We start from the raw sequence: 12,410 nt of genomic DNA, 5'->3' as shown, positions 1-12,410 counted from the left end.
GAATACAAACTTGTGGTTGCCAAGGGGGCAGGGGGTGGGAAGGGATAGACCGGATTTCAAAATTGTAGAATAGATAAACAAGATTATACTGTATAGCATAGGGAAATATATACAAGATCTTATGGTAGCTCACAGAGAAAAAAATGTGACAATGTATATATATATGTTCATGTATAACTGAAAAATTGTCCTCTACACTGGAATTTGACACAACATGGGAAAATGATTATAAATCAATAAAAATGCTTAAAAAAATAAAGGAGGAAAACAGCACTGTCTTATTTCTTAATTTTAACATTTTATTTGGACTTAATTTCATATTTATAGAAAAGATGCAAGAATGGTATAAGGAATTCTTGTGTATTATTCAGCAGATTCTCCGAATATTAGTAATGTACACATTTGCTTTATCCTCCCTTGCTCCTTTTCTTGGTACATGGATAACTGATAACCATACACACAGACAAACACACAAAAAGTTCTTCTGAACGATTTGAATGTCAGTTGCACCTGATACTCCCTTAACCCTAAATGCTTCAGTATGTGTTTTTAAATCAAGGGCATTCTCTTAATATGACCATAGTGCAATTATCAAAGTCAGGAAATTAATATTACTACAATGCTATTGTCCAATGTATAGTTTGTATTCAGATTTTGCCAATTGTTTCAATGTTGTCTTGAGACAACAGAGAAAGAAAATTCTGGATCACACACTGCATTCAGCTGTCATGTTCCTTTAATCTCCTTTCATCTGGAACAGCTCCTCAGTTATCCTTTGTGTTTCATTTTGAAGCCTACAGGTCAGTTATTTTGGAAGAGGGTCCTTTTGTTTGGTTAGCCTGCTGTTTCCTCATGATTGAATTCAGGTTATGCATATGTGGCTGGAAATCCATGGAAGGTGATGTGTTCTTTTCGGTGTAGCCTATCAGGAGGCACATGCTGGCAATTTGTCTGATTACTGGTGATGCTAATTTTCATCATTTGGTTAAGGTGGTGTCTGCCAGATTTCTCCCACTGTCTTTTTGTAAAAGCATCTTAAGCAGATTTACTCTAAGATTATGCAAATAGCTTGTTACTCCTTAAACTTCCACCTACTAGTTTTAGCATCCATTGATGATTCCTGCCTGAAATAATGATTATTTTGGTAGCTGCCAAATGGTGATTCTCTGCTTTCATCATTCCTTTCACATTTGTTATTTCACATTTTATTGCAAGGGAAAGCCTACCGTTTCTTTCTTCCTTCCTCCCTCACCTTTCTTCCTTCCTCTCTCTCTCTTTTCAATCTCCTTCCCTCTCTCCCTCATTTCCCTCTTTCCTTCCTTCCCTCCTTCTTTCTATCAAGGTAGATTCCTGAATTATTTTATTCAGCACATTATATTCTTTAATTAACATTATTTACTTTGATATTGAAATTGTCCTCAATTTGGCACTGGCTTACTTTCAAAGGGTTGGGAGTAACAGACGTCAAAAATGAGGACTTTTGAGATTTGCAAATGTTAACCACTATGTATAAAGCTAGATTAAAAAAAAGCAAATTTCTTCTGTATAGCACAGGGAACTATATCAATATCTTGTAATAACCTTTAATGAAACAGAATATGAAAATGAATATATGTATGTATATGCATGACTAAGACATTATGTTGTACACCAGAAATTGACACATTGTAACTGATTATACTTCAATTAAAAAATAAAATTAGATTTAAAAAATTTTAAAAATGATTACTTTGGAAAGGAATGTATAATATGCAGGATTACATGAAGAAAGGTGAGTCCTCAGAAAGAACAGCAATAACTCCCCCAGTACTACTATTTATGAATGCTTAGTGTGTCAGGTGAGATGCTGTGTGCTTTTTCTTTTAAAATGTTTTTTTAAACCATTTTTCTTAAACTTTATTACATTTTGCGGGGGAGGTAATTAGATTTATTTATTTTTTAAAATGGAGGTACTGGGGATTGAACCCAGGACCTCGTGCATGCTAAGCACATACTCTATCACTGAGCTATGCCCTCCCCCAAGGTGCCATGTGCTTTGTACATGTCGTCTCATTTAACTTTCATGACCTGGTGAGGTAGACATTGTGCTGTTTTTATCTTCCATTTAAAGATGAGAAAATGGAGGCTCTGAGAAAATAAGTTCATCAAGATTTTACTTAGTAGTAGCAGGCCTAGAGGACTCCAGGGCCCCTGTTCTCAACCACCAGGCAATCCTACAAATAAGTGTGGAAACCTTCAGGCAAGGAGAAGGTCTGAGAAGCAAGGCTGCACTGTTACTGAGCGTAGCTGGACATTTGTTCTCGGATCAACAGCATCATCTGAGCTTTCTGCATTTTTATAAATGGTGCGCATTTGGAAACTGCCTACAAGCCTATCATTAGTCTAGGAACTTCCCTAACCTGCATTGTGGAAAGCATCCAACCCTGCCTAAAATCCTGGGAGGAAAGCATAAAGAAAGTGCTTATTTGTGCCAATGTCAGCTAACACAGATCCAGAAAGACACGTGTCGGCCAAGTCACCCAGGGAAGCCTTCCCATCGTTCAGGACAAGTGAAAGCCAAATTCAGGCAGAGAAAACTAAAGGAACAGTAGAGCAGAGATTTTTAAGAAATTCAGTGTCTGTTCAACTCTTTAGGTCCCAGGTGAAGACAGGGCTATATGGCCTCCCCCCTAGGCTAACCTACTAGATCATTCTTCCTATTACAACACCACCCCTTGTAATATCAAATTTCAGATTCTTTGAGAATGAACTTGGGTGAAAGAAGTATGTTGTATGCTAGTGAAACTAATGCAAACAACTGCCCTATCCTAGAGGAAAAAGCACAGTTGGAACAGAGAATAATATCCTTACCCTCCCAGGAGGAACAAACTAAAAATAAAAGTCAACAAGGTGCTCCCTGCCAGTCAGTAAATCCAATAAGCAAAAAGATGCCTCAGCCTGGCGCTGGGTAGTCAACAGTCAGCCCAACTCCCTCCACCGGGGAATGGCCATGTGGTTCTCAGAGCTAACAGCTGCCAAGCAGAACCCTTCAGATTAACCCATAGGTGGTGTTGAACCACTTCCCATTAAGATATTTGCAAAGTAAACAAAAATGATAGCCCCATTCTGAGCGCTGGGAGCTGGCCAGGAGCGCTGGCTGTTCTTGTTGACACAAAGAGCTCTCCGGGGAGGGTCTGGGCTGGAGTGCAGAAAGCCACTCCTGCCTGCGTCTCCAGACTGTGTTGATCTTAGGCCATTAGAATCTTGGTATCAGGGACTGTTTATTATCTAATTTCCTATCACAGCAGTTGCTAGAGTTCTGTTTCACCAGACCTCTCTATTCCTGTCTCCCTGACCTACACCATTCAGATGAAAAGAAAAAACTCAACCCTCCTCCTGTTTTGTCTATTCATCAAGGGGACAAGTCTGAGAAACTCCTAACATGCACATAGAGTGTGGTATTACTACTGCCAACAGCTTCTGTGGCAAACCCTTGCTCAGGTTCCTTCTTAATTTAAAGCGACTGGGGTGATGCTAACGGGAAATAATGGCATATTTGTGTTCTACAGGGAGGAGCAACCTGCCATTTAATTCACTAAATACACTTGGAACTGAAACACTAATATTGTCCCCTGGTAACCCAGAGAAGAAAATCAAATAAAGTTAATGAAGCTGTGGACACATACAGCTAATTTTCTTTCAACCTGAAGGGTTATAGTCTCAGTTTCTTGAAACACTTTTATATAGAATTCATTTTTACAAAAATATTGTTTCCTGTAATATTTTCAACCTGAGTAAGTTTTCTTTTCTTTCAAAACAGCCTCAATATGCAAAGTTCTTTTTTTCTTTTCTGTCAAAAATCCTCCACCTGCATGGGGTCCCTGCACACAGTGGGCAGGAATCAAACTCAGATGCTGGTAGGGGCTGGTCATGAATTAAGCGGGCCGGCAAGGTGGTATCAATGGAAAACAGCCTGTACTCAGTTCTAAGAGAACTGCTATGCTGCTAGATACTCCAACTTTTCAAGAGCCATCAGAAATTTGAATTATTATATGAAATGTTTCTATTTTTATATGTGGAAAACTGAGAATTTCAAAAACATTGTCCAGGCCAAACAAAATATCTCTGCAGACCATATTCTACCCGATGACGGTGGGGGTGCATCTTTCGCCTTAGAGAATAAGGTCCAAAATATTCACGCAGCTTGTAAGGCCTCCCATCCTGGCTCCCATCTGGCTTATTCCCTGTAGTTCTCTCTATATCACACCACTCCCACACTGCCGTCAGTCTGTGTCCCACCGGACATCTCACCCTCCCCAAAGTGCCCCTCCTCACCCCATCCTGCCTCTGCACCATGATCACTCTGTTCTGCCACCTGAGCTGCTCTTCTCCTGGCTCTGGTCTGCTTCAAGGCCTTGTAGGTGTTGCCACATGGTAAGACCTTGAGGGATGGTTAAATATCACCAGGTAAAGAAAGAACTGGCAAGGGAATTCTATTCAGAAGGAACAGCATGAACAGATATACCGAAAGAGGAAAACAAAAGATATTGAAAACCACCAAACAGCTCCAAATATTTTAAAAGAGGCCTCTGGCCCTTGGAATCTGGTCCTATAAAGAGAACTCTGACTGCTGACATTCTGGACATCCAAAATTCTTCTAAAAGGGTCCTTTGCATAAGGATCACTGATGATTTAAGGTTTGTTGAAATAGTTCAGATAAATATTTATGTACAGCCATAAGCAAATCCACAAGGAAAAATATAACTCAAAACAGATTTTTCCTTGAAGCTCTTTTCAGCTGGTGATAAGGTTTCTGGCTTCAAAAAGGTTTTGAAAATAAATGTTACCAATTAATATTTTGAGAATCTAGAAACTCTAAGAAGGCTCTAACAATCAAGGAAGTTCTGAAAGTTATTATTGGAGGGTGTGCCAGTGAAATCCAGGCCATATTGACAAGGGTGAGTCTTGGTTCCAAAGACGAGCTCAGATTTATCCCTGAGAAAAAAGCCAGGAACACAAGAAAATAAAATTTGGCTCTAAAGTCCAGGCTGAGTGTGAGCATAGTTCAAAGTGTCTAAAGTGCTGGAATCCTCAATGTTTACTTTAGTCCACACAGTGCTAGAGCTAAGCCAGAGGGGTCCTGATCCTTCATGTCCAGTTAGCTTTACAGGAACCTTTAAATACTACTACTGCTACTACCACCATTACTACTGCTGCTACTACTACTGCTGCTGCTGCTGCTGCTGCTACCCTATTACCACTGCTTCTATCACCACAGTCAGCAATGGCCTGCTATCGTCCCTTACTGAGCACCTACTATGTCTAGAACTGTGCAAGTTCCTTTGCATTGATTCTATCTAATCCTCACAATTATTCCCTTTTTGCAGCCTAGGATACTGACATTCAGAAAGATGAAGGAACTTGCCCAAGTCAAATCTCACAGTTTGTAAACAGTTGAACTAAGATTCAAACCCAAAGCCCATCCACTTTCTACAGGAACAAGATAACCCACAGCATCATAAACACTTGGTAAAAGGAGGCTGCCACCCCTACCTCCACTCCCACACCTGCTGCCTTTTCCATAGGAGGTTCCCTAGAAAGTCCTCTGATGCTTTAGTGCACTAACTTGGCCACAGGGGCAGGAAATTTGCTGAAGGGCACACCCTGAAGGAGTGAAATGGAAGCAGAAGGAAAAATTAGCATGGGAATTAAAGAGTGGGAGAGGAAACCTCCTTTCTATACTGATACAAAAAGAAAAGTTTGGTTTTGTTTAATCTCCTTAGCACTGCCCCATATTTCTATAACGACCCCCCAAGCAGTCTGTCAAGATACGTGGCAATCTGTACCTCACAGCTCACAGGAAAATCTGGCTCATAGTCGGCTCTGACGGGGAGGCTGTTTCTCTGGCTCATCAATTCTGAGGTCAGCCCAATTGGCTCTAAGCCCTGGGACCGCCAGGATGACACATGGGAGAAATACGTGCTCCTTTTCCCCTCTTGTGAGGTGCCAGCTCCCCTCAAACTGCCTGAGTCATGAAGCCTCCCACCTCTTTGAGTCTGAATCCTCACTGAAGTGGCCCACGACGAAGCAGCTTCTCTGGGGGTGTGTTACCAGCGGCCGTGTAAAAACATCTGCACCAGCATTATCAATCTCCTGCCTCCCTCGTAGGCGCTTCTTTTTACATGACAACGGGCTAGCTGTGCTAAAGAATGTCAAATAAAAGCCTTGTGAGAGCTTTGCCATATGCAGGCCAAATTAAATTAAGGGGCATAATCCTCACTATTGTACTTGTCAGCATTAAAATGGAGGATTACCATCATGGGAACAAAGCGCCGTGACATAAAAGACTACTTCCATCCTGTCATTCACTGTACAGAGTTGCAGGCTCATGTAGGGAATGGGGCAGAGAAGTGCCAGGCCAACCAATGACCTCCACTTGCAACATGAGGTTTCCTTCTGGCCAGCCAAATTAACCCCACCCCACTGTGCTTGGGTGGGAACACCCTTCCCAAGAAGCCAGAGGCTTTCCGTGCTGGAATTTTTTTCCACCAATCACAGGGTGAGAGTTTTATGACTATCAAAGTTTGTTCCTTAGCTGGATGTGTTTAAGGTTTGCTGCAATGACAGTTACAGAGAAGACAGAGTACAAAAAGCCTTGGGCGAGGCATCTGGAGCCTGGAACTGAGACAGGCTGGGACTTGAGACCTGCGACCTACCTGTGACCTCGGACCCTGGGCTACAGTGCTTGTACTAGGACAAATGTCTTCTCAAGCAACAGAATACAAAGAAACTATAAGGGACTAAAAATAACTGTGCATATGCACAGTTGGGGCAAATTGTGACCAAGATACAAAAAAAACAAAAACCCGACTGTCACTTCTAGGGTGTCTGAGCAAAAGTAGGGTAGTGTGCATGATCCCTGCACACAGCACCATCAGGCAGGTAGGGGGGCAGACCACCTAAACAACCCCTCCAGCCAGACCCCTGGACCCACTCCTACCCTCACCCCATTTAAGGGATCAGATTACCTCCCCCTTGGCAAGCGAGCAAGGGAACCTATTACTTGTTTTCGCTCCCTCCTGCTGCAGCACGAGTCCCAGTGCCCATAAAGCCTTGCCAGAGTTTCTCATCTGGCCTCTTACCAGTTTCTATTAAGGAGATCAAGAACTCTGGTCAATAACAGAACCTAGAGAGGCAGCAGAATGTATTGGTTAAAAGCATGGGCTCTGGAGTTAGAAGGCCCATGTTTAAATCTTGACTCTGTCACTTTACTGACTAGGTAACAATGACAAGTTTCCTGTGCTCTCTAAATGCCAGAAACTGTAAAATATGTACCTCTCCCATGGGTCGTTATGAGGGTTAAAAAGAATTGTGCATGTGAAAGATTTAGCACAGTGCCCACCAAGTTGTTAATGAATATCAAATATTAGTTGTTGTTATTATTGTTGGAGACAGATCCAGATGCAAACCTCAGACCTGCATTTATTCTCTGTGACACTGGGTGACCCCCATGCTAGCTGTCTGGGTCAGGAGTAGGTAAATCTGATGCCTCCAACCCAGCACTGGTCTCTGGTCCAGCATTTGTAAGCTACCTGATTAGCCTTCCCCAGGTTCAATTTATTTATCAGGAATACCACCCAAAAGACTGGTGTGAGAATTACATGAGGTTGTGGGAAAAGACTTGGCATCTCCATAAACGTCGGGTGAATCAAAATGATAACCCCACAAGCCCCTGTCGTTCTGATTCTTGCAGTATTTCTTGTCACGTCTGGGGGTCCTTACGAACTCTTCCCTCTGATTTTGCCTTCCCTTCATCTTTTCCCAGTACCTATCTGCTCCCTTCACTTCCCCTTCTGGACTCTTCTGGAACACTTTATTGGTTGCTTCCCCAAACCCTTTCTTCTTTGCCCACTTTCTCCTGCAGAAGCTGAAAATGCCCGAGCTCACTTCCCCAGCCTCCCTTGCAGCTCCCCTGTGGGGCCACCTCTGTAAATTCTGGCTGATGAGATGTGAGGGGAGTGCCCTGGGGACTTCTGGGAAAGGTTTCCTGCCTGTCAAACAGAGAGAGACTCCTGAGGAGAGCTCCCTTTCCATCCACTGCTTCCCCTTCCTGCTTTGGACAATGCCATGCAAAGAAGTGATACTTAGCACACTGCTTCAGCCACCTTATGCCCATAAGTGGGGATACTGCTGACATGCTAAGATGCTCAAGTCTGCAGAGGACAACAACCCCAGCTAAAGGTAGGCTCAGGTCACTTAAGTCAGCTCAGGCCAAGCCGTGGAACCAGCACTGGACACTGGGGGAACTCACAGGCTTCCCGTGCTTCAGGGGAGCCTTCATAACCTACCTTCTCTCAGGAAAGGTTTCCAGGCCCCAGCACCCATGCCACCAGGAGGAGGACAGACTACAGGAAGGAGTGGACCATGGCAAAGGGAGGGTCTGACTAGAATGAAGCCTGTCAGAAGGGGGAGAGATCTAAGCAAAAGGGAGCGAGGCAGCAGAGAGAGAAAGAGGTGAAAGCAGAGGGCGGGCTACCCGACAGCGGCAGGGCCTGGGGGGCAGGACACCACAGAGGAGAGGGCCAGGAAGAGAACTGTGGTCTTCCAAGGTGGGAGCAAAGGAAGAAAGGCCAGCTAAAGACAAGGAGTGACTCTATGGTGGAGGGCAGGGTAGTAGAAGTTGCTCGCAGCGACTGTCCTGACCTTCTGAGTGAAGTCAGTCAGCATCTGAGGTTGACGCGAGTCAGGCTGGGGCTGAAGCCATTTACCAAACTGGTTCAGTAATTTGTCGAAGATTAAAGGGCTGGAAAATGCAAGCATTAGGACCAGAACCCAAGTCTCCCACTTGCAAAGTTTAGTGGTCTTTCTGCTGCAACAGAAATTCTAAACTTTGTTAATTCTAATATAAGATAGCAGGCCTATAACATTTTGCCAAGTACCTGTAAACGAGCTATTCTGACTATTTGGGAAAGTACAATCTGCCATCTGGACCTGTGGGTTTCACGCAAATTCAAGGTTAGTTGAATGTGCAGATGCAAACCCACAGATACGGAGGGCAGGTTGTACCAGGACATTTTGTATGAAGGATTTGAGTATCTCTGAGTTTTGGTGTCCATGGAGGCTCGAGGACCAATATCCACAGATACCAAGAGAAGACTTTAGTCTACTTTAAAAGTAGCTCAAATAATTTGAGACCACTAGAGAAGTACTGAGAATTTGTCAAGTTTCAAAAATATTAATAAGATGTCTCAAAAAATTCAGAATTATTTTTTAAAGTTACAAATCAAGACCACCTCTTCTTCCAGGCAAAAAGTTTCTAATGGCCTGTTTACTTCTCCAAATCCTGGAGTAAACTTTTAATGAGAGTCGCCACAGTCAATGTGGGGAGAATAAGAAAGGCAGGCTTCATTCTAGTCAGACCCTCCCTTTGCCATGGTCCACTCCTTCCTGTAGTCTGTCCTCCTCCTGGTGGCATGGGTGCTGGGGCCTGGAAACCTTTCCTGAGAGAAGGTAGGTTATGAAGGCTCCCCTGAAGCACGGGAAGCCTGTGAGTTCCCCCAGTGTCCAGTGCTGGTTCCACGGCCTGGCCTGAGCTGACTTAAGTGACCTGAGCCTACCTTTAGCTGGGGTTGTTGTCCTCTGCAGACTTCAGCACCTCAGATGTACACTGACAACAGTGCACGATGGCCCTGGGCAAGCTCTGCTCTAACTCATTTTGAATTATAATTAACTAAAACTTGTGGGTAAACAGGAAATGATACTCCTTTTTTTGCATTAGCTTAAGCCCTCTGTTTTTTAACCTCAGGACTATTGTCATTTTAGGCTGGCCAAGTCTTTGGTGTGGGGGGCTGTCCTGTGCCTTGTAGAACATGTAGCAGAAACCTTGGCCTCTACCCATTAGATGCCCTTAGCACAAACCCCCCTTGCAAAAGTTGTGACAATCAGAAATGTCCCCAAGGGGAGGAGGGAGAGGAGCAAAATTACCCCTAGTTGAGAACCACTGCTTTAACCAAATGAGGCCAAATACAGGTTTCACCATGAGGAGAACCAACAAAGGAGGGCTGTGTTCAGGTTGCCCTATAGAATAAAGACTTTTGCCGACAGAATAAGGACCCCTTACATGGGAGAATCTGATGCGCAACATTTTTTGGCTCCACTCTTTCCAACTCACCTGAGTAACACAGCGTAAGAAATACTCTGTTTCATTGTCCATTGGAATGAAACTCTTGAGTTTAAGACTGGGAAATCTTACAGATAAAACTCACCAGTTTTTCTCAGTAATAGCAGGAGAGTAGCTTGAAGTCTCTGCATGGCAATTGTTGGATTCTGCTTGTGGACTGCTTTTATGGTCTATAGAGCCCCTCAGAACTGACAAAACAAACAAACAAACAAACAAGTACTTAGAGATCTAAGGATAGATTCAGAAACAGGCAGGGTTCCATCTCAGAGACCCACCTCCCCTCTCCGCAGCACCCCTCTCCCTGTGCTCATGCTGTTCGTGTGTGGCTGTGCTGGACAGAGTCAGGAGACCAGTTCCCAGTCCCGGCTCAGCTAGGCAGGGCTGCCTACTGATGAGGACAGAAGGTCAAGAAACACTGTCACAACGTGAGTAGGATTGATGTAAATAGGGAATCATTCCAGGAGCAACTCAGTTCTACACAGTGATTGAGGACAGTTTACTGATGAGGTTCTCAAGAGTGGGATGGGTGACAAATACGATTCCTCCTTTCTGTGACCACAGCAGCCATGAGTAATTAACCACGGCCCTCTTCTGCTGGACTTTAATTCGGCTCCAAGTTCCTTTCTAGCACAAGGCTTTACATCAGTGGTTCTCAAAGTGTGGACCCCACATCGTCACAGCTTCTTGAGAACACAGCACATGAAGCATCAACATCACCTAGTAACTTGTTAGAAATGTAAATTCTTGGGCCCTACCCCTGACCTAAGAGAATCGGAAAGCCCAGGGGTGGAGACTGGCAGCCTGTGTTTTTGACAAGTCTTTGAGGTACCCAGGATCCATGCTGGTGTTTGGGAGACATTTCCCCAGAGCAACAATTCTTAATCCTGGCTGTACAGAAGAACCACTCAGGATGATTTTAAATATTTCTTAGCCCAGCCCCAGAGATTCTGAAATTGACCTGGGGTCAGGTTGGCCTCGTTTTTCAAAAAGCTCCCTAAATAATTTTAAGGTGTGGCCAGGGCTGAGAACCATAGATCCAGAGTCACCATCAGTCCATCTGGGTAGGAGAGAGACTCTGCACCTCTTTGCTATCCTTATTTTAGATCATCTAGAAACAGCCAAACCAAAATACAACCAATGAAGATAATCTATAAATCTGTCAATTGTGACACATTGTGGAAGATGAATAAAATATAAAAGGTTGATGTTATAATGATGAAACATATAACAAAGATAAGAGTATAGGAAAAAATCTGGCCATCTATTGTTTTTGCCTTGTCTATTCTGGGAAGACTATGCTTTGATTCTCTGTTATTGGTTTGTTTCTTTAGAGATATTTATGTCCTCTGTAGAAGAAATGTAATCCTTTGAGCTGTCAGTGGTAGCTAAGACCATCTGTTGTTGTTGTTATTATTATTGCTATAAACACCAAAAGGCTAAAGAGAAAAATTTTAATGGAACATTATTACATTTTTATTATCACTCACACACAAACATTATGACCAAACGGTAAAACAACAATATTAAAAGAAGGGGGAGGAAGAAGCAGAAATCAAGAAAAATAGAAAGAAAAATTTCACTAGATGATTCCTTCCACTCCCCTCCCTGCCTTCTCTTGGTGGATGAACTCCTCCAGTTAGAGGACCAGGTAGGCTTCCCTGCTCCTGGGGATTCTAAAACACTGTTTGGCCCAAGCTCACTTGTAATACTGTGATAAGCAACATAAAAGCAAGAACTGGCATAAAAAGAAAAAAGAGACGCCCACTTCAGGGACACAAGTATCTGTTTCCTTATTAAGAAGGAAAATCATTTTTAACCTCGTTCTCTGGCCCAATTCAGCGGCACCAAGAGCTACCACTCACTGATCAAAGCCCAATGTTGCCCGTGTGGGACACTGAGATTGCTGTTGTCTGCACCTATTTTGAGATCCTTAGTTAAAAAAGGAGCAGTAGCAGTTTAACAGCAATTCAGAGAGGAAAAAGCTGTGTCCACCACCAGGAAGAGAGAAGGTGGCAACACTTCATGTGAGGCTTAGCAAATGCCCCCAGTTACTTTGTCTGGGTTTCCAATAAAAACCAATAGAATTTCTGTTTATGTAATTAAAGGGAAAACTTATCCTATGTTTCTTATTCACTTGCACTTCAGTCATCAAAGTATTGATTTTTGAGAGTTATCTGAAGTATAAAAACCGACAGAAACTTACAGAACATTCTTATTAAAGCTCACATAAAGTCTGCTCTTCCATCCCCCA

General features: G+C 43.2%; 1 protein-coding gene across 1 annotated transcript in view; it reads right to left on the bottom strand.

Moving 5' to 3' along the window:
• Positions 1-12,410, bottom strand: part of MYO3B (myosin IIIB) — a 313,633-nt gene that overhangs the window by 90,335 nt on the left and 210,888 nt on the right. Inside the window, exon 25 of the mRNA XM_032479659.1 lies at positions 10,245-10,347. Coding sequence (XP_032335550.1) covers positions 10,245-10,347 — 103 coding nt within the window. The remainder of the gene's footprint in view (positions 1-10,244; positions 10,348-12,410) is intronic.

This window comes from Camelus ferus, chromosome 5 (assembly GCF_009834535.1).
Source record: "Camelus ferus isolate YT-003-E chromosome 5, BCGSAC_Cfer_1.0, whole genome shotgun sequence".
Taxonomy (NCBI): domain Eukaryota; kingdom Metazoa; phylum Chordata; class Mammalia; order Artiodactyla; family Camelidae; genus Camelus; species Camelus ferus.
The sequence above is the reverse complement of the archived record's forward strand: the minus strand, read 5'-3'. Positions and strand labels throughout refer to the sequence as shown.